This window comes from Sus scrofa, chromosome 1 (assembly GCF_054392235.1).
Source record: "Sus scrofa isolate SSC_HxYL_T2T_F1_AM1 chromosome 1, Sscrofa_HxYL_maternal_Yorkshire_Landrace_v2.0, whole genome shotgun sequence".
Lineage (NCBI taxonomy): Eukaryota > Metazoa > Chordata > Mammalia > Artiodactyla > Suidae > Sus > Sus scrofa.
The window spans coordinates 32,289,058-32,316,866 of record NC_139383.1 but is presented as its reverse complement, the minus strand read 5'-3'; the positions used below and the strand labels follow the sequence as shown (position 1 = coordinate 32,316,866).

General features: G+C 38.3%; 1 protein-coding gene across 7 annotated transcripts in view; it reads left to right on the top strand.

The window, feature by feature from the left end:
* The window catches only part of AKAP7 (A-kinase anchoring protein 7), a 141,025-nt gene that overhangs the window by 68,676 nt on the left and 44,540 nt on the right, over window positions 1–27,809 (top strand). For 6 of the 7 annotated variants that reach the window (XR_014803404.1, XR_014803421.1, XR_002342906.2 and 3 more), the window contains one exon: window positions 16,017–16,164. Coding sequence is in view for 3 of the 7 variants with exons in the window: in XM_021087993.2 (XP_020943652.2) it covers window positions 16,017–16,164 (148 nt within the window). In the remaining 4 variants the exon portion in view is untranslated. Of the gene's footprint in view, window positions 1–16,016; window positions 16,165–27,809 lie in introns of those variants that run through there. The other variant, XR_014803418.1, reaches the window with a different exon arrangement.

Below are 27,809 nucleotides of genomic sequence, written 5' to 3'. Positions count from 1 at the left end.
GCACTCTTCGGAAATGTTGTGTGAAGTAAGCATTTTGACCAAATAGGCTAATTTGGCTTCACATGGAGAATTTTTTTCGACTATAGACTGGCTTTCTTGTATGCATGGAAGGAGAAAATGACACACAGGGAAAGACCTTTAAGAACTGTTAGGAAGATGGTGGCAATCTTTCCACCTTTCCTCCTGGAAAACCTACGGAGCAATAAAGACGATGGGGACAATATCACAGACTACATTTTGAGTGAAACTGGGAGATAGAAAAATCTATAGATGCCAAATTATGTGCAAGTGTGGCCTGAAGCAACAGGGACCAGCAGAACTTGCGTGAGACACTGCTTGAGGGTGCAAAATACTGTACAGGTCTATTGGCGTGAGAGCTCAGAAGCCATCAGCAAGTCTTCACGCCCAGAGGGTGAGGGCTCCACTGTAAGAAGGGACAGACGATGCCAAAGGGGGCCCAGAGGGCATGAGTCTCAGTATGTACCATCTTCAGAAAGGGAGGGGAGTGCCTTCAGGGCGAGTAGTGGAGAAGTTGAGCAGGGACCCTTATTGTAAAGAGTTGTCCATCACTGCACCCGAGAGGGCCTGCCAGGCCACATGCCACTGTCATTCTTTCCCCGCACTTTAGGTGCCCTTGATATTAGGGAGCCTTTATTTATTATTCCTGACAATACTGGTCTTGGTACAAGATAAAGCAGATTGATTGTTTCAGTAACCTATTCCTGAAAATACATCTCTTTTCATATTATTAGGTACACTTAGATCTAAGGCTCTAGTATGGAATTCTTCGTGGATTTTTCTTAGTTAAAAATCAGTAAATAAAGGAGTTCTTTTGCAGCACAGCAGGTTCAGGATCAGGCATTGTCACTGTAGCGGCTTGGGTTGCCACTATGGCTCGGGTTTGATCCCTCATCTGGGATCTTTTACATGCAGTGGGGGTGGCCAAAAAAAATCAATAAAGAAAACACAACAACACATCTCTTTGTTCGAGGTTTTTTTAGCATTAAAAATTCAGTGAAATCCGCTGTGAGATGGGATTGCAATTTCTTCTGAGATTCTAGGTGCCATTATTCAACTGTATCATCTATAGTGTGTCAAAGAGCACTGTATATATAGCTACTGATTTCACTTCTGTTTCAAATGCATTTTTCAGCTTCATGCTGTTGTGTTGTCTGTTTCCATATATTGAAAAAAACTAAATAAGTAAGCTTATGATTATTTAAAAATTAGAAATGAGATCTACAAAGGTAGACTGACTAAATGTTCATTTGTAACCTTTGCATACTTTATACATCTTTGAATATTGAAATGTATAGGACATAATAAGAAGAAAGGTGTATTATTTGAAGGAAGAATTCTGGGAGTTGATTAATATCAAAATACCCAAATGGCTTCTGGTTAACCCTTTTTCTGTTAGAGAGTTTGAAAAATTTGAAAACCCTAGAAGAAATGACACAGCCTCATGTTAAGTCTGTGCAAAGTGGAATGGAGATTAAAAAAATTATTATTATTAGTGTATTTTTAAAGTATAGTTGATTTACAATGTTGTGCTGGAGTGGAGATTTGAAGTTCAGTATTTTCATTGACATTTTCTAAAAATCTTCTCTCAGAACCTCTCTTAGGGTTTTATGAGAGATAAGGATTCTGTGATGGGTTAAATAAAGTTAATTTGAGTATTTATTTTAGAACTTCTTAGGATCTCTGACATAGGAATGTTTATTGTGAATCTTGAGCACTTACAGTGGCAAAGGTTTAGTTTTTGCTCCTCAACACGTGTCATCTGTGGCTCTGCTCCACCTTGTCTGTGTTTGGAACCTTGGCTGAGTGGCTTCTGGCTAGGACTTTGCTGGTCCTTTGGCAGAAGGCAAAGAAAGATGGTGATTCACAAGCTGAATGCTTCTGCTAAGAAGTGATGCACATCGTTCCTGTTTATGTCTTACTGGCCAAAGCAGGTCATATGGTCTCTTCTGAGTTCCGCAGAACAGGATGTATATAAACCTATTTGCAGAAAAGGACACCACAAGGAAAGCAATGAATGTTTTGAACAGTTTTATGTTCTACCCCAGCATCGTTTCCCAGGTATCAGCGTGTCCTTTTTTCATCCACTGCGTTTGGCAGCACCTGGTTTAGGAAATGCTGATTTTGATAGTTCAGGCTTAAATATATGTATAACACACACACACATAAATTATATGTATACACACACAGTTTTTTTGCCCACACCCACAGCATGCAGAAGTTCCCAGGCCAGGGATCGAACCTCTACCTCAGCAACAACCCAAACCCCTGCAGTGGCAATGCCGGATCTTTAACACGTTACCCTACAAGAAAATTCCTAAAGTGGTATTTTGCTTCAGGCATATGGATTCAGTGGACGTTTTACTTATTTTCTAGCATTTGTATCCACAGACGAATTTCTGATCTAAGTGTAATTTAAGAAACAGAGTTTTAGAGCTGGCATTAAAAGATGCAATGATGAAATTTTCAAGGTAATGAGAATCAAATGAGTTTGCCTTAACCCTAGTAAGATATAAATGTTGTGTCTATCTTAACAATTACCATTAGTGATGGGAAAATTTTTTTCTCAGAAAGTAATCTTTTGACATTTTGAGACCTCTACTAATTTTATTTTTCTAGTCAAGGACAGGACGGAGCATAATGATCTTGTATGAAATTGGCAAACCCCACAGTGGGTTGATTATGGTTAAAAGCAAAATAGAACATATAAGCAAGGAAATGTAAACTTTATTGCAAAATGGTGTTGATATAATAGTAGCTTGTTTAATAGATGACTGCTAATTTCTGACAAATGTGAATAGTCATATAAAAGCAAAGCAGGGAGTTCCCATCCTGGTGCAGTGGAAACAATTACGACTAGGAACATTGAGATTGCGGGTTCGATCCCTGGCCTCAGTTAATGGGTTAAGGATCTGATGTTGCCGTGAGCTGTGGTGTAGGCTGGTGGCTGTAGCTCCGATTCAACCCCTAGCCTGGAAACCTCCATATGCTGTGGATGGGGCCCTAAAAAGCAAAAAAATGCAAAAAAAAAAAATTATAGCACATGAAAAGATGTTCAACATTACTCATTATTAGAGAAATGCAAATCAAAACCACTCTGAGGTACCACCTTACACCAGCCAGAATGGCCATCATCCAAAAGTCTACAAACAAGTGCTGGAGAGGGTGTGGAGAAAAAGGAACCCTATCACATTGTTGGTAGGATTGTAAATTGGTGCAACCATGGTGGAAAACAGTATGGAGATTCCTCAGAAAACTAAAAATAGAACTCCCATTTGACCCAGCAATCCCACTCCTGGGTATCTAGCCAGAGAAAACCATGACTCTGGATAGACACATGTACTCCTATGTTCATTGCAGCACTAGTTTCAATAGCCAAGACATGGAAACAACCTAAATGTCCATCAACAGAGGAGTGGATCAAGAAGATGTGGTACATATACACAATGGAATATTACTCAGCCATTAAAATGAACGAAATACCAGCATTTTTAGCAACATGGATGGACCTAGAAATTATCATGCTAAGTGAAGTCAGCCATACAATGAGACACCAGCATCAAATGCTTTCACTGACATGCGGAACCTGAAAAAAGGACAGACTGAACTTCTTTGCAGAACAGATACTGACTCACAGACATTGAAAAACTTATGGTCTCCAAAGGAGACAGTTTGGGGGGTGGGGGGGGATGCACTGGGGTTGTGGGTTGGAAATCCTATAAAATTGGATTGTGATGATCATTGTACAACTACAAACGTAATAAATTCATTGAGCAATTAAAAACAAGCAAAAAACAAACAAACAAAACAAAAACAAAAACAAAAACAAACAAAGCAGCTAACATTATTTGAGTGGCAGTAAGGCTTTCTCTACCACTGTGAAGAATGGCGAAATTCACTGGCCAATCCACCTCCTGTTAATTATAATAAGCTACAAAATTAAAGAAAGTAATGCTATATTTTTCTTGAGAGCCCCATTTAGATTTGAAAAGAAGCTAAATTTGCACTCTAAACTATAGTTTGCATTGGAATTATACTTTCATTCTTAAGTATGAGCTGGTTTATTTTGACCATTTATTAGTATCTTATTCTCTCAAGCAGAGGTACTTAAAAAGAGAAAACTAAATTGCTCAGTTTTTCTAATTGGTTACTCTTGTAAATTAAAAAAAGAAGTTTTATTGGTCTTGTTGCCAGGGCAAAACTGCATATTGTAGTTAAAAACCTAATTGAAAAAAAAAACCTAATAAATAGAGCTCATATCGCCTAAGGGATTAGCCACCGTTGGCTGCAGGAACTCCAGCTTGTTTTCTCCAGTAAGTGGTCAACTTTTTAAATTGTTGGTAAAATTTATGACACCATTTTGAAGACTCACCTTTTTTTTTTTTTTTTTTGGCTTTTGAGGGCTGCACCCATGGCATATGGAGGTTCCCAGGCTAGGGGTCGAATTGAAGCTGTAGCTGCTGGCCTACACCACAGCCATAGCAACTCAGGATCTGAGCCGTGTCTGTAACCTACACCACAGCTCATGGCAATGTCGGATCCTTAGCCCACTGAGTGAGGCCAGGGATCAAACCCACATCCTCATGTATACTAGTCAGATTTGCTTTTGCTGAGCCAGGACGGGACTTCCTGCAGACCCATTTTTAAGGTGTTCTAAGTACATCTGTATCTTTACCTGCACTCAAGCTTGTAGCAAGAGTATAAACATACTTTTCTTCCTTCCCTGGCTATTGCCTTCCCCATAGCTGAATTCGATTATAATAACTTGTTAACTTGATTTAGATCAGATCATTTTTTTTCGGAGTGATTTTATATTTCTCTTCAGCGCTACTGTGGATTTTAATCAGCCATCACCTGGGAGAATGTTCTGGGACTCTCTCTAGTGGCCCTGCACCCTTAGCAACATCCCCTCCTTATTCATCTTCATCCTGTTTTTCATGACTGCTTCTCCGTGGATTGCATGTTGCTCCTTACTCTTCCAGGCCTGATAATCAGAGAACCTTGTGCTCTGGAACTTCAGTGCAAATATTTCTAGAACTTAGGTCAAAGGAATGAAGGGGTGGGAGTGGGGTAGTCACCTGGGAATTAGCTGAATGAATAGGAAAATCATGTCAACACACTTCTCAGCAGATTGTAACTTTCTGTCACACGGATCCCTGCTGGCATGTGCCTGAATTGTAGGAAGTGGGGATGCGGCAGACACGCAGGGGTGGGGTCAGCTTTGGCTGGTCTTGCTTTCCTGACTGATGAACATACTGAGTGGAGCAATAGAGCAAATGGGATATGCCAGTGTGCATCATTTTGGCATACTGTCACCCTAAGATTCCATGCTTCTTATTAGCGTCTCTTATTTTTTATTTTTAATTTTTTTTTTTTGCCTACTGCTTATTTTCTTAGTCTAGAAGTGCTTCTGAAATTTTGAAAACATTCTTAATTTTTAAAATCTCCGAAAGAGATGGCTGTGTGAAAATTACTGGCTGGCCTGATAATCTTTTTTTTAACTCTACTTTTTTTTTTTTTTTTTTTGGTCTTTTTGCCATTTCAATGTATGTTGCTCTAACCCACACTTTTGTTTATGATAGTTCCTAGTATGGCCCTGTGGTAGTTTAGCAAACATTTCTTTATTGGTGAAGGTTATTTCCAGTTTGTGATAATTCAAACAACACCAAGTATCTTCTACATAGAATCTGGTGTATTGGTACTTTTGTTTATTTTCCTAATATTGGAAATTTTTTTTTTTTTTTTTTTTTTGTCTTTTTGCCATTTCTAGGGCCTCTCCCGTGGCATATGGAGGTTCCTAGGCTAGGGGTTGAATTGGAGCTGTAGCCACCGGCCTATGCCAGAGCCACAGCAACGCTGGATCCGAGCTGTGTCTGCGACCTACACCACAGCTCAGGGCAACGCCGGATCCCTAACCCACTGAGCAAAACCAGGGATGGAACCCACAACCTCATGGTTCCTAGTCGGATTCGACGGGAACTCCTCTACTTTTCTTTCAAAGCAATATATAACTGAATATTTATTATGCTGACTGTGAGTTCATTAGAAAAACTATGTAATCCTTCTAATTCTGATTTTAAGAGTATACCAAGGGGAGATTTCACAATTAAATGTGAGATTAAGTTTGAAATGCGTTCAAAAGAAAGATTCCAAATGCATATATAAAATTATTTTACATAGCAATGGGTATCACACTGAAAAAGAAAATCTATGAATATATTTCTTGCTGTGCCTGGAGAGAAATATTCGTTTTGAAATTGCTTTAAGGGCCACACATGATGCCCAGGACTTATGTGTAATGACTATTCCATATCCAATTATTGTAGGTTTTTTTGCCCCCCCCATCTCCTTTTATCTAATATGAGATCTAGGGAACATTTCCAGCCAAATGAAGGGAAAGGGCTTGTATCAGTGAGCTTTCTCCCTTGTTCCATTTCCTACCCTATAGCACACTCAGTGTAAATCTTGATAGTGTTATTGCTCTCTCATTCCTTAGCTTAGTTTTTGTCACACTCACCCTTTGGGACACCTTCCTGTTAGGAAGGGGCTTTGTCCTCAGTGGTGTGTGGGGAACATACCCAGGCAGTTGAAAGAGGTTGGGTTGGGTGAAGTGAGGTATCCTCTGAGAAGGAAGAGGGGAGGAGGGAAGAATGTTAATGGGAGGGGTGTCCAGAAAATTGATTAATTCCTAAAAAGTGGGAAAAGGAGCAAATCCTAGATGCATAGGAGCAGGATGAGCTACAAAAATGCTCTAGGAGAGTTCCTGTCATGGCTCAGCAGAAACGACTTTGACTAGCATCCATGAGGACACAGGTTCGATCCCTGGCCTTGCTCGGTGGGTTAAGGATCCAGTGTTGCTGTGAGCTATGGTGTAGGCAGATGTGGCTCGGCTCTGACTGTGCTGTTGCTGTGGCTCCAATTCGACCTCTAGCCTAGGAACCTAGGTCTTTCTTGCTTAACATCAAATATTACAATTAGTGGTATCTAATGAATTTAAAATATGCTGCCAGAAGTTCCTGTTGTGGCTTAGCAGTTGACGAACCCAACTAACATCCATGAGGATGTGGGTTTGTTCCCCGGCCTTGCTCACTGGGCTAAGGATCTGGCATTGCTGGGAGCTGTGGTCTAGGTCAGACACGGCTCGGATCTGATGTTACTGTTGCTGTGGCTCTGGCATTGGCTGTTGGCTACAGCTCCGATTTGACTCCTAGCCTGGGAACTTCCATATGCCGCCATTGTGGCCCTAAAATAAAATAAAATAAAGTAAAACCAAATATGCTGCCAATTGTACAGTTCCTTCTACAGTGTCTAGGTGTTCAACTCTCATTTAGGTTGGATCTAAGGCTGCAGTTAGATCTGAAATTCTGTCTGTGGGTAATCCAATCAATTTATATGGATGGTTCCATACTTTTGACTTCCAGGCTATAAAACCTAAGTCCATCCAACCACAATATAATAAGTATGTTGCAGTATATAGGCCAGTGTTACAGGACAAGTTAAAATTGTTAGGATTCTTGTATGAACTTATTTCTGAATTCACTTCTGTAGAGCAGTTTCGCTGTCCTCTTTCCTTGTTCAGATCCTAAGAAATTTTTACACTAATGGCTTGCCGGCCTCATTTACTTAACGTTTAGAGAATTATTGATTAGAAGGGAAAGCTATGGCAGTGAAGGAGGAAAACATTATGAATTACGTTGTGAGTATGTAGCTCATATTTGGTGAGAAATTTGGTGAGGTAGGGATACTTTATGTGCTATCTTTAGTGTATAGAAATAAATGGTTAAGTTGGTGAATTCAGGAAGACACGTCATTATTTGCTCCAAGGAGTGAAACTTAGGAAAACAGATGTGATAGGGAGGAATAGGCTGTAGCTTGTTTATAACTGAGTGACCACAGGCTTCAGAGGGCCAAGAACACAGTTGGCATTTGGTCAAGGGGAGTTGAGGGTCCAGCTGAGATGGAGCTGTCTCGGAGGCAGTCTCAGATGCCCAATTATGAGACTCTTTGCTTCTTTAGAATGAGAAAATCCACATGCAAATATCATAAAGCGTTATATGGCCAAAGAGCATATGATGTCTCAGGCTATATTGAGAAGCTTGAGGAGGAGCTGAGGTTTGTTAAGTAGACAGAGAACGAGTTTATATAGGAAGAGGCTGTGCTGTAAATAAAGGTATTGTAACGACCCCGTGATTGTTGTATTGAGCCTGCAACCTTGAGAACTTCCTGGGTGCTACTGACTTGTTCTCTCTCCCGATAACATGTCATTAGCTGGTTATAAATGAACTAAATGTTCATGGCCCAAATCCGTATTTCTTCCTCTGTTCTGTTTGATGCCGGCACCTCATGGGGAGGAACTCCAGGCCCAGGAAGTAATACATCATATTCTCACGGTGCTTTTTATGAAGTGGCTTGTGCTCCCAGGAGTTGTCTGTCACCTTCCTTCTGTGACCACTTTCCTTGCCACTTGATCCTCCCAAGGAGCATCCAGCTCTTCGCAGAGTGTTAAGATCAGGAGAAGGAGGTGTCAACAACAGTAAAAACTTAGCTCTAGCAGCTCTGTTTCTACTTGTTGAAAGGTAGAATATTGTAAATGTTAGATACAATGCTAGGGTCAAGAGTTTCTACTTTTTCTTTCCATAAAGCCTCAAGATCAAACAAAACAGCAATGCTAAAAGCAAGTATATATAAATAGAGGGATTAAGAGGGTGACCTACCTGAAAAGCCTCATGGCGAGACACATAGATGTTCCAGCAGAAGGTAAAATGAAGAATCAAGAAATACTATATACTCAAATGAACAGCTGGTTTAAGAAGTTCAGATAATCTCTGCCAGGATTTTCGTTGATTATTCGCGTATTAGCAGTATAAGAAGAGTTCTTTTTAAAGACTGGATTAATTGGATAATTTTTACTATGTGTAAGTAGCATCTATGAATTCTTTCTCATCTCCCTTTATGAAATTCATTTACTATGGACATATAGTCATCACTTATTAATATTAATACAGCATGTTAAGGAGTTCCCGTTGTGGCGCAGCAGAAACGAATCTGACTGGGAACCATGAGGTTGCGGGTTCAATCCCTGGCCTTGCTTAGTGGGTTAAGGATCTGGTGTTGCCGTGAGCTGTGGTGTAGGTCGCAGACGTGGCTTGGATCTGGCGTGGCTGTGGCTGTGGCTGTGGCTGGTGGCTACAGCTCCGATTTGACCCCTAGCCTGGGAACCTCCATATGCCACGGGTGCAACCCTAAAAGGACAAAACACACACACACACACACACACACACACACACAAGGCGTGTTAAAAGCAGGTATTTTAGATGCTAGAGGTCCTGAAAGTAATTTTTACATTCGTTTTATAAATATGATAGAATATATAATTATATCTTAAGAATGATTAATATCCTTAGAATTTTAATATTTTAAATCGTGAAAGAGCTTGAATATTATCATTCTGCTCTTTTCAATTTGTCTGTGTTCTCCACTTTTCCTGAATCTGATTCTAAGCTCTACCTCTTAACTTGCTTTGTGTCCTTCGGTAAGTGACCTAATTTCTCTGTGATTTGGTTTCCTTATCTGGGGATAATAATGGTACTACTCTCATAAGGTTATTGCAATTATTAGATAAGTTTAATAAGTTCACAGAGCAGTGCCTGTACATGGTAAATACGATGTACATTATTTTCTATTATTGTTGCTAAACTGATGGCAGACAGCATCATTTTTTCAGATTGGGATAGAACGATGAGCCAAGTACCACTGCCTTTTCTATTTTCCATCACTCATTACTTTTTCATCTCTAAAGTCATTGACAGGCACTAGGCAGGTGTCAGGGCCTCAGCCAGGTAGGAAATGGGCATTGCTAGATGGGGGGGCGGTGGCAGGGAGGCGCTCAGGCAGAGCCCAAGCTCACAGGCTGGCTGAGAGGGGCAGGAAGAGGAGATGGGAGCGCTGCAAAGGAGTTCTTCCGGGGGTGCTGGGCACTAGTTCTGAAATCACCAGACTCTTCTAGAGCGGATTTGCTGTGCAGTAAAGACTTCTCCCTTTCCCCTCGCCCGCCCTGGTCATGAACAGGCTTGGGAGGCACTGAGCCTGAAGGGGACAGGCCTGTTTTCCCTGCTGAGAGGGCTGGGGGAGGAAAGCAGCTGACAGGGAGGTCATTACGAGGTCTGCATCAGGGAGAAACGGAAATGAGACTGTACAAATAAGGATGGAAAAAGTTCTTTTGCCAAGGGATGGAGTCATTAAGAATTCCAAAGTAAGGTTTGCTTTAGGGGAGTCTTTTGAAGTTATATAATCAGTTTATAACTTCAGATCACCAATATGTAACTTTTCACTTGGAGCAGTGATCAGTCAAAATAATTTTGAGAATGTATATCTATGTGTGTGACTGGGTCACTTAGCTGTACAATAGAAAATTGACAGAACACCGTAAACCAGCTATAACAGAAAAAATAAAAAGCATTATAGAAAAATAAAAATAATTTTGGTTTTTAAACACTATCATATCACTAAAGATATGTAACTTTTTTCCATTTATGAAAATGAGCATAAACGATTACCATTCATCTTTAATCAGCTGATGCCCAGACTAACAGGCCAGTTTGGTTTGGCTCTTTTTTTTTTTTTTTTTTTTTGCCTTGCACAAGTCATGTGGAAGTTCCTGGGCCAGATATTGAACATGCACCAAAGCAGTGACAGTGCTGGATCCTTAACTGTCAAGCCACCAGGGAACTCCTGGTTTGGCTCTTAATTTAATTCCAAATTCTGGAATTTTGGTTTATGCCATTATCACAGGAAACATGCATTTCTTTCATAGCTGCTGCAAGACAGGAATAAATGGTTGGAAAACAACAGAGCTCCAGGAATATCAAGTTTAACATCAGAAGGACACAATTATTTTCGTGTTTGATATGCAGCCTGTTTATTTTTTTCATCATGGAAGTTGTGATTATTGTAATAAGATAACAAATAACAATATGAAATTACCTTCTCTTACAAAAACTGGCATCTTATTAACAAAACTGGCATTTCATTGTTTTTCTGATCACAATAACTTTGTCGTGGAAAATGAAGGTGAATAATAAGTATTTTATCTTTCAGAACCTTAAAGATGTTCACATTCCAATTGTTACTGAATGTGAATTTTCATATTGTGTGGCTCTGTTTATTTCCTATATTGAAAATACAGTTGGATGCATCGTAATGTGAGACTGAGCCCTCTTTGGTGTGTATTAAATTATACACATCATTTAACTAAATGCAAATGATATGGTGAGTACTTCCTGAGTAAATAAATTTCCATGACTTATCAGATGCAGCCATCAGATGATTCTAAAAATACCCAGCATGCTCTCAATGGCATTTTTGCTGTTTGGATGCCAAGTTACAATCAAGAATGAAGTTCCTCAGGGTTTCATGGTCCATTGTATTAGAAATTATCAAGTGGCTTAGCACATCACTGATAATTTTCCCTAAACTATACCTGAATCTAGACCAAAGGGAAATAAAACTTCAGTCATTTTTGATGATGAGTTAAGACAGTCTTGACAGATTTTTCTCTTTGGTGTTTCTTGCCATTCATTTATTGTTTCAAAATGTGACATTCTGTGTTTAACTTCCTATTTTCTCCTTCAGTGTTACAATGCATAATTTTATGTCAGTTATATTGGGTACAATTTTCAGTGTGAAGCCTTAAAAAATATACCCTGTCTCTGTTAGGTCCAAGGCAAAAATAATTTTCAAGCATAGTACTAGACAATCAGCAGGCATATTCAGAATTCCAGGTTGCAACATCCTTAGCATGGTTTTGTTGAAGATACCCTCTGTATTGTTTGAAAAAAAAAAGTCCCAACTCTCTTAGCCTTTATAGGTCAAATATAAAGGCTTTCCTTTTATATATAGTTTCCTTTCCTGGCTTTAACTATTTTGTTATTTTTCTTTGAGTTCTCTTAACATGTTATACCTTCATCTTTCTTTAAATGACGAGGTGCCTTGTCTGGGCTGTGAAGAAGGGAGGCAAAGAATAATTTGTGGTCTAAAACCTGAAAAGCAGCCTTTTTAGTTTTAAACTATAACCTTACAGGGTGATGTCTCTGGGACTAGTTTGGCAACCTAAGGAATCCATGTAGAAAATAGGAGGCTACTTAGCCTTACCCTAAAGATACCCAACTTTGATGTACTTGTTTATTTTCTTTGAATGATAGTCCTTTCTTTTATTATAAAGGAAAGACACCATTTACTGAAGCTGGATGGGGAGACTATTCACATTGATTTTACTAGGAGAGACATCTATTGCCATGAGACAAAAGAGCCTAAAAAAAAAAAAAATCCCACAAAATATATTGTTAAACAAGACATTTCCTAGTGAACAAAGATCATGATAATATTATATATCAGGCAAAGTAGATTCTTACCTATTTCTAGATGCTTTATTGTTGGAGATGTTTTTTGATCAGACTATATAATTTCAGTGCCTTCTAAGGCCTTATGCTTTGTTGAACCATAGTTCTCTATAAATCATGAGTTAAAGAATCAGTTCCGTTTCACTCTCTAGTAAAAAATAACTCCTTAAGATTCATGTTGGAAGTCATCTGTGGAGAATTCTTGCAACATAGTCGGTGCTTACTTTTTGCTAAAATTAAATTAATTAGCCTAACAGATTAGAGTAGCTCTCATGTTTCCCTTATTTCTTATTTAGAAAAGTAATGACATCTTACAAAATGGGAAAGCAGATTATATTGGTTAGTCAGTGCTGGCAGTGGTATCTTGAAAACTGAAGTTCCTTATTTTTCTGCTAAGTTATCACTAGACTTCTGCTTGGTGGAAGGGAATGACACCCTCACCCCCCAACAAACATACACAAAGGAAAGAATGTTGGAAAGAGAAATAATAACAGTTTCCATTTACTTGGAACATTTTTTTTTCTCCTAAAATCTTACCTTTAAAATATACATTATAACAATTACTGTTTTAAGCACTTTTTATAAATTCACTCCTTTAATGCCTGTAACACTTAGAGGTAGATCCTGTGGTTGACCTCATTTTATAGATAAAGAAACTGAAGCCACGTGGCTGAAAAGTGACCAAGCCAGGACTTGAGCTCACACACCCTGACTGCCTCTCAGCTTTAGGCTCCACTGTCTCTCTCAAGGCATGCTATTCACCGAGTCCAAAGAAAGCCATTCGGTTTCATTCTTGTTGAACTCTGAATGAGCAGCAGTTGATATTGTCAATTATCTTCTTGAAACTTTATCATCCTTTGCATCTGTGACAATTTTTTTTTTTTTTGTCTTTTTGCCATTTCTTGGGCCGCTCCTGAGGCACATGCAGGTTCCCAGGCTAGGGGTCAAATCAGAGCTACAGCTGCTGGTCTACGCCACAGCCACAGCAATGCAGGATGAGCTGCGTCTGCAACCTACACTACAGCTCACGGCAACGCCGGATCGTTAACCCACTGAGCAAGAGCAGGGATCGAACCTGCAACCTCATGGTTCCTAGACAGATTCGTTAACCACTGCGCCACGATGGGAACTCCTGTGACAATTTTTTATTGGGCACTGTGCCATGTCAAGCACTGTTCTGGGCCCTGGGGTTATTTCAGCCAGTAAAAATCAGACAACAATCCTTGTGTGGAGCTCACATTCTAATGGAGAAAGATAGATAATGACAGACAATGAAAACAAGCATAAATTGCATAGTATGTTAGAAGATAGCAAGTGCTATGGAAATATATATCCATAAGTACATATACAGAGAGAAGGGTAGAGAGGATTTGGGAGCATCTCCTGGGGCCGAAGCACAAATTAAATGGCGTGGTTAAGTGCAGCCCTATCAAGAAAGTAATGTTTAAGCAAGGAATTAAAGGAGGTGAGGGTATGTGGGGAAGAGCATTCAAGGAGGAGGGAACAGGCAGCACAAGGGCTGTGGGGTGGGCTCCACCTGGCATGTTCATGGAAGAGTGAGGAGATAAGGGAGGCTGCAAAGGGACGAAGGTGAGAGCGGTGGACCCGAGGCCCGAGAACTATAGGACCTTGCAGGATGCTCTGGGCAGGTTGGCTCTTCCTTTGAGAGACATGGGACCCTTTGGGGAAATTTGATCAGGGTGGTGACCTGATCCGAGTGTAGGTGTTTATAGGATCCATTTGGCTTAAGAAGGGGTCAGAAGGCTATCGGGATAATCCAGGTGAAAGAAACAGAGGTGGCTCAGACAGAGGCAGCAGGGGATGGTGAGAATCGAGTATGTTTTGAAGGTAGAGCCAACATGATTTGATTGGAAGTGGGTTGAGGGAAAGAGGAGAATCAAGGATGACCCCAAGGCTTTCAGCCTGATCACCTCAAACACAGTTCCTGTTACCTGAGGTGGGAAAGTCTGTAAGAGGAGCAGAAGGAAAGATCAGCTCAGTTTGGACGTAGAACAAAAACATATCAACAAAAACATGTTAAATATTAACATTAAAAGTTAAGACCAACCTAAATGTCCAACAAGAAAGAACTGAATGGATAAACTATATCTCCATACAGTGGTGTACTAAGAAGACATAAAAATATTTTGCACATCTATATATTATTTATTGGAGTTCCCATTGTGGAGCAACGGAAAGGAATCTGACTAGGAACCATGAGGTTGCGGGTTCAATCCCTGGCCTTGCTCACTCGGTTAAGAATCTGGCGTTGCTGTGAGCTGTGGTGTAGGTTGCAGACGCAGCTCATCCTGCATTGCTGTGGCTGTGGCGTAGACCAGCAGCTGTAGCTCTGATTTGACCCCTAGCCTGGGAACCTGCATGTGCCATAGGCGTGGTCCTCAAAAGCAAAAAAAAAAAAAAAAAAAAAAAAGAAAGAAAAGGAGAATGCTGTATATTATTTATTGATATGACATATTAACTGAAAAAAGCTGGTTATCAAATAGTATTCATGGTACAACTCATGTCTTGCATGGGAAAAATAAGATACATAACAAAATTATGTAGTAGTAGTTTGAGGTAATTTAATTTTTTTGTTTTTATATCTATTTAAAAATTTTTATAATAATTTTCATGAATAAAAAGGGAAACTTTTATTTATACTTGGTAAGCTTTATATAAGTGTAATGTGAAAATAACATCTATGCATAGAAAAAGATTTGAAGGAAATATACCATAGGGTTAATATATTTTATATAAATAACAGGGTCATGAATGACTTTTGTTTCTTTTTTTTCTAGATTCTGAATAATTTCTTAAGTTTTAGCAAATGATAGCTAGTTCCAGGGCAATGTAAAAATATGTGTAAATTAAAAGAAAAATGTCACACATGGTCAATCAGCCAAAAGACTTGCCCTGTGGGGTACTTCCTTCATTTTATGGATTGTGTTTTGAGATTATGAGACAGGTATAGGACCATTGTATAATAAGGGGAGAGGAAGATATTCTTTTCCATATTTTGGGAAACTCCAGAGGTACCAAGAACATCCCACTGTAATTTTTCAACAACCAGCCCTCTTCCTGCTGTGAAAACACACTGAGAAGCAGGAGGGGCAGGTTGGGAAAGACCTGGAAGCTCCATTGACCCCTCTACACCACTTCAAATAAGCTTACATAAGGAGTTTAAAAATGGCATCCATTTTATTAGAACATTTTACACACTATAAAATATTAATTAAGATCCATCTAACTTTGAAAATATTCACCCTTTTCTCCGTTGTCATTGGTGATGATTACTCTTGCCTTGATATCTCAAATTTCAACGTGATGTACTTTACTCTTTCTGAAGTTTAAAGCATATGAAGGTTTGAATGCTTCCAAGTTCAAACCCAACACTCCTTAATAGTTTTTTTAATACAACTCATTCTAGGCAGAGAGACTTTAAAGACACATTTACAACATTTTTGTGGTATCATTTTCAGATGCTGGTAGGCAGCACCGTATATCAAAATGTAATATCATGTTCTGAAAAAGTGATAGAGATATGAACTGGTTTCCTAGGTGAAATGATTGATTGATGTGATTTTGTTTTGTCATTTCAAGGGAGTGAAAAAAATAGACCCCAAAGTCTATGAAAAATTTATCAGTCACAGATTTGGAGAAGAAGTGGTACATTGCATAGATCTGTGCTCCATGCTGAAGAAAAAACAGAGTAATGGTTATTATCACTGTGAGTCATCAATTGTGATTGGTGAGTGCCATTTACAAATTATTTATTATCTTTAGTTTTGACTTCTTTAACACCCTTTTGTTTTGGCATCTGTTTTTTTTTTGTTGTTTTTCTCCGTGACATATTCTGTTAAATATTATGTTAAGACAATAATACATTAAAATTTTTGTGGAACATAGGTGGAAAAATCCAGTGAGGAATTAAAAACTTCCTGGGAAATAAAAAAAAAAAAATATTGAGATCCTGCTGTGTAGCACTGGGAACTACGTCTAGTCACTTATGACGGAGCATGATAACATGCGAAAATAGAATGTGTACATGTCTGTGTAACTGAGTCACCATGCTGTACAGCAGAAAAAAAATTGTATTGGGGAAATAACAATAAAAAAAAAATGTCAAAAAATTAAAAATAAATAATTTTTTGTGGAACATACTAAATATTCATATCTGTTAACCAGTATTTATTTATTAACTTTTTTCTTTTTAAAATTTTATTTTATGATTTTAATTTTTTCTATTATAGTTGATTTACAGTGTTCTGTCAATTTCTACTGTACTGACCCTTACTTTTTCTCCCATTATCCTCCATCATGCTCCATCACAAGTGACTAGATATAGTTCCCAGTGCTATATAGCAGGATCTCATTGCTTATCCACTCCAAATGCAATAGTCTTCATCTGCTAATACCTACAGTTTTTGTACTTTTGTGCTTTCAGTATAATCATGTGAAGTCCTGAAATGTTGATTCAAAATTCATTTCAATTTAATTTTACTTCGTGAATATGAAGAAAGGATTTTTTCTCAAAATGAATGTTTACATGGCCACAGCATTCTATACCAGGCATCTTCATGTTTGCTGCTTTTAATGAGGAATAGAGGCGTTCCTGTTGCAGCACAGCAGAAACGAATCTGACTAGGAACCATGAGGTTGCGGGTTTGATCCCTGGCCGTGCTCAGTGAGTTAAGGATCCGGCATTGCCATGAGCTGTGTTGTAGGTCACAGACACGGCTGGGATCCCGAGTTGCTGTGGTGTAGGCCAGAAGCTACAGCTCCTATTTGTCCCCTAGCTTGGGAACTTCCATATGCTGTGGGTGCAGCCCCAAAAAGATAAAAAACAAAAGACAAAGAACAAAAAAGGAATGGAGTGTGCCAGGCCAGAAAGATTCACTCTAAGAAGGGAAAGCATAGGGGGCCTGCACAGGCTGAAAACTTGTCCTTCAATTTCTTCCCTAAGAAAAACATGTTTTGAGGAGAAACAAAGATTCATACATAAATGTTCTATCATCTTGTCAGGGAGATGGCATCTGATGAGACAGATTCATACAATAATTATGTTTCCAAGGGCAAAGTGTGCTCACCAAATGAAGAACGTTTAAAGCCAGAACAGGGTATTTCTCATCGTTTGCAATGTGAATGAATTTCAAAGGAGCCTGATCTGCTGTGATTCAAATTTACTATTTCAAACCGGGCAATCTTCTTATAAAATTGTGAACTTCAAGACAACCTGATTTTTACACTTTTGAAGTAACATGAAAGTATCCAAAGAAGATAAATACGTCTATCTAAATATTTCAAGGTCTGCAACCAAGGTCACTTCTCTCCACATCAGCTGGAAGAAAACCTATGGAAATATACATCCTGAAAAATCTTAATACTGAAGTTTGTTTTAAAGTGTTTTTAAAATGTTCAAGAAACACAGTTTTATGTCTCAATTCCCAGATCTTCAGAGAAGTCATCATCATTTTACCTTCCAAAGACCTTAACTATCTCAAACAGAAGATAATCTGACATTTGAATTTTATGTTCTGAAACATTTCAAGTGTATTTTAAGGAAGATTTTCTTGTTTTCAGAATCTCTCTGAGAGAGCAGTCTTCCATCAGAGTTTTGTTGAGAACCAAACATTTCATTTTAGGTTCATTGTAAAAGGCAAATTTAAATCCTCCTAGTGTAATATAGATTTTTGGCTAGCTTTCCGTATCTTCTCTGTAATTACTTTAAGCCAACCTTGAAGGAGAACTTAGTGCCTCATTGCCTCTCCCACTCCCATTTAAGAAAAAAAGAGCAGAACATAGATTTTATTGAAGGTATTGGGCTGCATTATACAGCTCACAGCATGTATCACCTATATTGCCATTAGACAGCTCTGTTCAGCTACCCCAAATTACTGTGTTCCACCCACTGAATTTTCTTTTATTGCTCTTTTTCAGCTTAGTTTCTAAAATTCCTCTTATTCTAGGCAATTTCTCCAGATTTTTTTCTCAAGCTTCTTTATCTCTTACCCTTTTCTAATGCAGAGCAATTTAGCTTCTTTCAAACTTCACAAACCTTGTACCCCCATATTGATCATTTAACATTATTTGAAAAATGGTTTTGGCCTATTACACGTAGTCTATGTTCTTCGGTCACATTTTGCGATGCCAGTCTGAACTTTAAAGTGATACCTGCATCTAAAATGATAATTATGTAGTAATTAACCAATTTTAATGCACACTAGAGTTGTATTTGCTTTGGATAATTACTGATTATCTTGATCTCACCGGAGTTTTGCAACAGAGAATATTTAGCAGGATTCAGGACTCTTTGTGAGTTTTGTTTCCTGTTCAGACTTAATTGGCTTACACTGGTTTGACTTCTTTTTGATTGAATTCTACCTCAGATTTAATGTCCATTCCCTTGAACCATGAACCAATATTGTGTTGTATGCATTAATAAGAAGGACAGATTTTAGATCTTAAGATAGCTTGTATTCAGAATTCTTGAGTAGAAGTTGGGCTTCAGGGACTCTGAGAACCTTCTGAAATTGTTTATAAAGCTTTGTATGTAGGTACATGTGTGAATTTTTTCTGGGGAGAGAATTTATTAGATTTGTGTATTTCCTATCTCTTCATTTGTTAATGGTGCATTCTTGGAGAGTTCTGGATTCCAAATCACTGATTTTCTTTTCAGCTGTCTCAGTTACACCATTTAAGACATTTAAAAAAATTAGCAGGAGTTCCCGTCGTGGCATAGTGGGAATGAATCTGACTAGGACCCATGAGGTTGCGGGTTCAATCCCTGGCCTCACTCAGTGGGTTAAGGATCTGACATTGCTGTGAGCTGTGGTGTAGCTTGCAGACGTGGCTTGGAACCTGCGTTGCTGTGGCTGTGTGTAGGCTGGCAACAGCAGCTCCGATTAGACCCCTAGCATGGAAACCTCCATATGCCGTGGGTAGGGCCCTAAAAAGGACAAAAAAAAAAAAAAATTATCAGTGCTTCATTTCCAAGATTTCCAGTTGATTCTTTTTCATATTTTCCTGTTCTGATCTTTGCTCCATGGATACCATAAACTTCACTTCTATCTTTGAGGATTTTAATATAATTAATTTTAAAAATTCTTTTCATATTTTGAAAATCTGGTTCCTTGAGTATGAAGCCTTCTATTTGTTGAATCTTTTGTGGCACTCGATTTCCTTTGGTGCTTTTGAAGTTTTTTTTGCATGTTTCACCCTTATAACCACGTTTGCAGATGTTTCAGCCCTAGTCTCACAGAGTACAGGGCTTTGTATTATATTGGCTTCAGTTATTTTCCAGGGTCTATTTTGCATTTAGTTTTGGCCACAAGGTAGTTTTCATATTAAAGTTATTAAATTTTATAAAATTATATATTAAAAATTCTGTGATTTCTTTAATTCTTATGACTAGCGTTGTCTCCAAACCAAAGATTTGATACATTTTCATTTGTATTTGTTATATATTATTAAGTATATATTTCCTTTATGTTTTCATTTATATTTTCTTTTCTTCTTTTTTTTTTTTAATTTTTTTTTTCTGATCTTTTTTGCCTTTTCTAGGGCCGCTCCCGTGGCATATGGAGGTTCCTAGGTTAGGGGTCAAATCGGAGCTGTAGCCACCGGCCTATGCCAGAGCCACAGCAACACGGAATCCGAGCTGCATCTGCAACCTACACCACAGCTCACAGCAACGCCGGATCCTTAACCCACCGAGCAAGGCCAGGGATTGAACCCTCAACCTCATGGTTCCTAGTCGGATTCGTTAACCACTGCGCCACGACGGGAACTCCCTTTTTTGGTATTTTTGCATTTGAGCTTTTCATCTACCTGGTATGATCATTAATTAAGTACTCAGACACAGAGGATTAATATAGAAATTCAGTTACTAAAAGTGGCTATGAAATAGAAATTTAGTTTTAGGAAATTTTTTTAATACCCTACCAACCTTACCATGTGTTCCAAAGATGACAGATTATCAGCCCTTCCTGCTGTACTTGACTAGTACAAGATTTTTTAATTTGTTTTTATAGTTTATTTATTTAATTTATTTATTTTTACTGCTGCATCTGCTACATATGGACGTTCCCAGGCTAGGGGTCAATTTGGAGCTGCAGCCTTGGGCCTACAGTACAGCCACAGTAAGGTGGGATCCAAGCTGCATCTGTGACCTGTGTGTGCATCAACGTGCAGCGAGGCCAGAGATTGGACCCGCATCCTCATGGATACTAGTCAGGTTCTTAACCAGCTGAGCCACAACTTGAGCTCCTATAATTTTAATTACTTGCCAATTTGGGGGTGATTTTATGTTAAAAAAAAAAAAGTTTGAGTTTCTGCTGCTTTTGAATGTTCAAAAAAATGTGGCCACACTTGTTTCATGTTCTTGCGTGAGGTGATTTCCTGGGTCGGGTAGTACACACATGACCTTGAGGTAGCTGCCTTTCATCACTGCTTTACTCTTATTCTTCTTTTACATTTGTTTAACTCTTTCACATGGCCTTCTTGAGTCCCAAAGGTATCTGAGTTTGGATCCCCTGCCAGTGTTGCCGTTCCTTGGGCGTGCTTTATGTTTCCATGCTGATCATTTTTCTCTCCAGCTTCTGCCATTGTGCACCCCCATGTGGAGTCTTAGGGGCGTCTGGTAGGGTATGGAGGCAACAGTTGTATGTTCAGATACCAGAAAAAGGTACTACATTTTAGTTATCTCATAGTCAAAAATTTGATTGGTACTATGCTTACTTAATATTGGGCTATGACTTCTTAAAAACCTAACTGTATTAACCAGCTAAAATTAAAAAACAACAACAACAACAACAACCCCCAAACCATTTTTTCCTGGTGAATCCAGGCATGAAATATAGCTCAGATATCCTACGAGAGTGAAAGCTGTTCTCTGTGAGCCACTATCTAAAATTGAGTGAATTAATTTTTCTCTGAGTAATAAAAAAATTTTTTTTTTCTCAGCTCTGTTCCATTTATATTTCCTTAGGGAAGGTAATTGACTAAATGACACCCTTCATAAGATTGATGAGCAATTTAGTATTCGCAAAGACTAGTTTACTTTCAGCTGTCAGACATCTCTTATAGGAGGCAGTAGGGAGTTTGGAAAGGTCTAGAAGGTATTTTTTGTTTTGGCAGGCCAGTGTACTTCTTTATAACTTCTGCAAGCAGAGGTAGAAATATGATTTTCTGGGAACCCCAGCTGTCTTTTGGTTTAATAATAATTGTTCATCATTAATTTAATGAATGGTATTGAGCCTGTACCATGTGTGTGTACTCTTTGGGTATCACGAGATCCAGAGAAGTATAAGACCCAGTCCTTAAGAGTGATACAGCATCACCGGGGAGCTAGAACTACTGCTGAGAAATGGTGAGGGAGGAGTAGGTGAATAGGGCTTTGTCCATAACAGTAGTGAGCTTTGATAGGATGCGTGCAAGAAGCTTATAACTTTAGCTTCGAGGAGAGTATGGGGGTGGGAAGTGGCAGAGTTGGATAAATAGGATGAGATGGATAGTAGAAAAAGGACACTGTCCAGAAACAATAGGTACAGTTAAAGGCGGGGAGGCGGGGGGGGGGAGCAATAGTTTGGGAGGCAGGGTAGAAATAATATTAGTAATAATATTAAGTGATTGGAATAATAGAGTGTTAGTGATAGGAGGCCCCTTGATTGAGTCTGTAGTCTAGTTCGCTGAGGAAGCTGCAGGCGGAGGTTTGTGTGTTGGTGAGGGAGGTGGGAAAGGAGATGGGCACAGTTGAATATACTGAGTTAGTGAATATGTTTTAAAGGAGACTGAGGAGATAGATGTGAAATAAAGAGAGGATGAAGTTTCATACTCAACGTAATGACGTAGGATTGGATCATAAAAATAATACTTTTAATTACTTCCAGACTGCAGAACAGAGGCAATGAGAGGGTTAGGGTTGAGTCAACCATCAGCTGAAACAGAAGCAAACAGGTGTGTGCAGATACGGTGATAGAAGAGGAGAAGCGTTGTAGTCAGTACGATGGAGTCATCAGAGCTGTAGTCAGTGGTCTGTGTTCAGTGCCAAACAGGTCAGGTCAGCAGGGCACCGGGCACAGACTTTATGGGTTGAAACACTGTGGTGGTGAATTCTGAGTGAGTTGAGTCAATGAATGTATTCTATCCAGATGTCCCCGCTCATTGAGAATCACCTTTGAGAAACCTGCACTGCTCAGACCAGTCCTTTGTCTTAAAAGACTTTTCACGGTCCATCCAGTGTTTCCCAGTGGTCTTGCGTGGGCAGTGGTTGGAGGTTGTGTTTAAGAAGGCACTCAGCTTTAACATAGTTGTCCTCTTCTTCAGTGTTCCTTTACCCTTGGGGGCTAGGACAGAAGTCCAAAAGCTCTGGATCTTGCCCAGTTGGGTATGTAAGCATGGGGATCTTCTCTATGGAAGATAATGTGGTCAATGTGTTGACCCTTTGGTTGACGGGGCAGGGAGGGGTGAAGGGAAAAGGAAGTCAGCAGCTTTTCTTCTTTGGGTGAAAGGTGTAGCTAGGACAGAAATCTTTGAGCTTTCTAGAATCCTTAAATTTGAGTCTCTCTCTAACCAGAGATGAGTGATATGTTTCTACAGTGTTTAATTTGAAAATAGTTGTATTGCTTAAATGCCATATGCCCACTTGAAGGTCTCCGTAGTAGATAAGGATGTTGGCAATAGATAGTGCTTAAATGTATTTTTGTCTCATGTGAATCATTACTTTTTATCAGTAAAAGTGTGCTTCATTGTGCTTATCTTATGAAAGGTTTAATAGTCTAATAATTTAGAAGTTCCCACTGTGGCTCAGTGGGTTAAGATCCCAGCACAGTCTCCGTGAGGATGTGGGTTTGGTCCCTGGCCTTGCTTAGTGGGTTAAGGATCCAGTGTTGCCACAAGCTGCGGTGTAGGACACAGATGAAGCTCAGATCTGGTGTTGCCATGGCTGTGGCTCTAGCTCTGATTTGACCCCTTATGCTGCATTTGCAATGGTAAAAAGTAAAACAAAGTCTAGTGAATTTATATGGCTACAGTTTGTTGGATTTTAAACTCTTTTAAAATGGCTATAATTCACTAGTTCTCAAAGTTTGGCCCATGAATCCCTGTCAGTCCCTGAGATATTTTTAGGGTCTGTGAAGGCAAAAACTATTTCTGTAATAATACTAAGATATTATTTGCTTTTTTATTTTGGCTTGGCATTTACACCGATGATGCAGAAGCAATGGTGAGTAACACTGGGGGTGGCCAGTGTGAATCAGGGCAGTTGCAATTTTATTTTATTATTATTATTTTTAAATGATTTTAATTTTTTTCCATCATAGCTGGTTTACAGTGTTGTCAATTTTCTACTGTACAGCAAGGTGACCCAGTCACACATACATATATACATTCTTTTTCTCACATTATCATGCTCCATCATAAGTGACTAGATGTAGTTGGTAGTTGCAATTTTAAAAAAAAGCTGATTTCACATAAGAATCTTCTTGCTGAGTAGTAAAAATTATTAATTGTATTTAATCTCAACCTTTGAGAATGTCTTTTTATTTTTTATTTTTTTATTTTTTTTAAATTTTATTTTATTTATTTTTCCCACTGTACAGCTTGGGGACCAAGTTACACTTACATGTATACATTTTTTTCCCTCCCTTTGTTCTTTGTGATATTAAGTATCTAGACATAGTTCTCAATGCTACACAGCAGGATCTCATTGTAAATCCATTCCAAGAGCAATAGTTTGCATCTAATAACCCCAAGCTCCCGATCCCTCCCACTCCCTCCCCCTCCCATCAGGCAGCCACAAATCTATTCTCCAAGTCCATGATTTTCTTTTCTGTGGAAATGTTCATTTGTGCTGTATATTAGATTCCAGTTATAAGTGATATCATATGGTATTTGTCTTTGTCTTCCTGACTTATTTCACTCAGTATGAGAGTGAGAATGTCTTTTTAATATTTAAGTGAAAAAAAAAAAAGGAAACTTCCTATAGTACCATAGTACCCATGCACACCAAAGTTGGAGGTTGACTTGAGGAAAAGCACTGTGTAAATATTTAAGCTGTGAGCTAAAGTAGCCACTTCCCTTCATGGAATACCATTTTACTTGAAAAATGACCCACGGAGGAGTTCCTGTCGTGGCTCAGTGGTTAACGAATCTGACCAGGAACCACGAGGTTGTGGGCTTGATCCCTGGTCTTGCTCAGTGGGTTGAGGATCTGGCATTGCTGTGAGATGTGGCTCGGACTGCTGTGTTACAGTGGCTCTGGCGTAGGCCAGCAGCAACAGCTCCCATTAGACCCCTAGCCTGGGACGGAACCTCCATATGCCATGGGTGTGGCCTTAGAAAAGACAAAAAAAGACAAAAAAGAAAAAATGACCCACAGACATTTTCCATTTTTATACTTGGGTATTTGGCAGACATTTTCTTGAAATAATAAACCCATCACCTCAAGGACAAATGATGTGACTTACTGCTAAATGATAAAATTCAAGCTTTCAGGCAATAATAAGAATTTTAGAAAACTGTTGACAAATTCCTAAACTTAAAGACTTTTCCCCACTTTTTTTAATAGAAAATTTTATACAAAAAGTAGAGACCACAGAGTAGAATAAGGAACTTCATTTTCCAAGTTTATCTATCACACTGTCTTGTCTTTATTGAGGTGAAACTTACAAAACCTGCGCCTGTTTAAAGTGTATAACTTGATGAGTTTTTAACATATGTATGCACCTGTGAAACCATTATTACCTTCAAGATACTGAAAATTTCCTTTACCTCCGAAAGATTACTTGTTACCTTTTGCAATCCTTAAAGACTTTCCTAATGATAGGATGTGATATTCATGAATTATTTGATTTTATATAATGAAATATGTCAAAGTATGGAGAATCTGCATAACTTGGTGAATCAGTATTTTTAAAATGACCAATGCATGTGGGTACAAAGACATGCGTGAATAAAAGAGCCATTAAAATTTCAAGATGGACCAAAAAAAATTTTTTTTTTTTTTTTTTGTGGGACACATTTTTTTTTTTTTTTTAATTTTCCCACCGTACAGCAAGGGGGTCAGGTTATCCTTACATGTATACATTACAATTACATTTTTCCCCCAGCCTTTCTTCTGTTGGGCCAAAAAATTTGACTGTAAAGAGTATGAAAAGTTCATCGATGTGTTTTAAGATTCTACCTTCCAACCAAACGAAGAAACTGCAACTTGTCGAGTTTTGGTGTAATATCAAAGAAGAACATCCACAGTTATCTGAAAAGGCAGTTATTCTCTTCCCTTTTCCAGCTATACTTCTGAGTGAGGCTGGATTTTTCTTATACTTCAAATAAAATAACATATTGCAACAGATTAAATACAGAATCAGATAGGAGGGTAAAGCTGTCTGATTAAGACAGATATTGAAGAAAATTAGAAGAATGTAAAATAATGCCATTCACCTCACTATAAAATTTTTAAATTAAAAAATATTTATTTTCACAAAACATTATTTATAGTACATGTAACAGGTTTATTATTGATATTTTGAAATAATGAGTAAATTTTTTAAAATTGTTTTAATTTCTGATATAGTAAATACTGACCATATAAACAAAAGCTCTTGGTAGAGAAAGATTGCAGGTAAATTTTATGAGTGGAAAGGGGTCATAAGGCCAGAACATTTAAGAACTCCTCCTTTAGTTAATGGGTCGAAGAAAAGCATGAGAAAATTGAATCCTCAGACAACTCTCCAAACTTAATCTGGAGTAATATTTCCAATCTTTACTTTGAACAAAATGATTTTGATGGCTACTCAGTTATCTCTTTATAAAATATAAACTGGTTTGATTCCTTTCTCCTTAATATTTTTTGTTCATCCTTTTTAAAAACATTCTGTGGTAAAAATGTAACAAGTGCAGAAATACCCAAGACTGACAGTAGCATATCTATATGAAATGACGTATTAAAAAATCATTACTAGGTGACATTTCTAATCTGTGAAATAGGAATGTCTCTTTTGCAGTGGGCAGCACCCAAAAAATGTATCTCGTTTTCTTTTGCACAGGCCGACAGGGAGATGTTAAAGAAAATTTCATCTTTACTTAGTCCGATTAGGATGAATCTATTTCAAGCACGTTAGAAGAGGGCAAAGTGAAAAGACAGTTTTTCATCTAAGGGAACTGTACATTTTTTTTTCACTTGAAAAGTTTAGTAGTTGGAAACTTTCTTTGTTCAAAATTATTGAGTAATTTAATACGAGCTGAGTGAAAGGTGCTTAATTATTTAATTTATGACACAGAAATTGAGTGACCATGTAATTGATCATCCAAATGGTACACTTGCTCAGTGTACTGTGCTGAATTAAAGGAAGAAAACCAAGAGTCTCCCGGTTTATCTGGGATTTATGTCATCCTACCTAGAAAGCATAATGTTCTTCACAAGTGGAACCTCTGACATGGTAAAATATTATATTTCAAATGCTAATCTTGTTCCTTTTCATAATTGAATGGTCTTCTCCTTACATGTTTCCTTGATGAAACCTGTCTTCTAAAAAGAAAGTATTTGGAATTTCATTGTGATGCCCCTAATAAAAAAGAAAAGCAACTGATAGTTGGAACTCTCAGCTTATTTCTTTAAATCTGCTTGAATTAGAGGGAATTTTAGGAGAGGTAACTGAGCAAATTAATCTTAGTGATGGCTCACCATATCTTAACTGGTATATCAGTTATTAATCTGATGCTAACACAAAGTGGCAGCTGTGGCTCAGGCTGTTTTGAAAATCCAACCATCTGTTGGCCTGGTTTCAAACCTTATGATTTATTTTAGATGCCTTGGGGACCTTCCATATTAATGGGGCAGTGCCATGCAGTAAATGTAACTATCTGACAAATGAAGCAGCACTGCTAGAATGATGCAGTGATAATTTATGTTATGACTTATGTATAGAGCCTTTGACTTGAAGGATATTTTTGAAAACATGAAAGTAAATAATGAATTCCAAATTAGAAGAAATGAAATTCCAAATAAGAAAGTGAATGAAATTATGGGAGGCAGGGTCTGCAGTCAAAAGAAGCCATTAAGATATAGGAAATTAATGTTAGGAAAGCCTTCTAGCCGCCAAAAGTTATGCCTAACTAGCCCATCACATTGCCTTGTTGCCTCTAAACACATTTTTTCACCAAACTGATTAATGCCTATTAATGTTTTAAAAGTACCTAGCACAGTGCCTGACATATAAAGTTATAAAAATGTTGGTTTTTAAGATTAATAACAGTACTAGTTAGGAGTTCTCACCATGGTGCAATGGGTTAAGAATCTGACTGCTGTTGCTTTGGTTGCTGTGAAGGTCCGGGTTTGGTGCCCAGCCCAGCACAGTGGGTTAAAGGATCCAGTATTACCACAGGCATAGGTTGCAG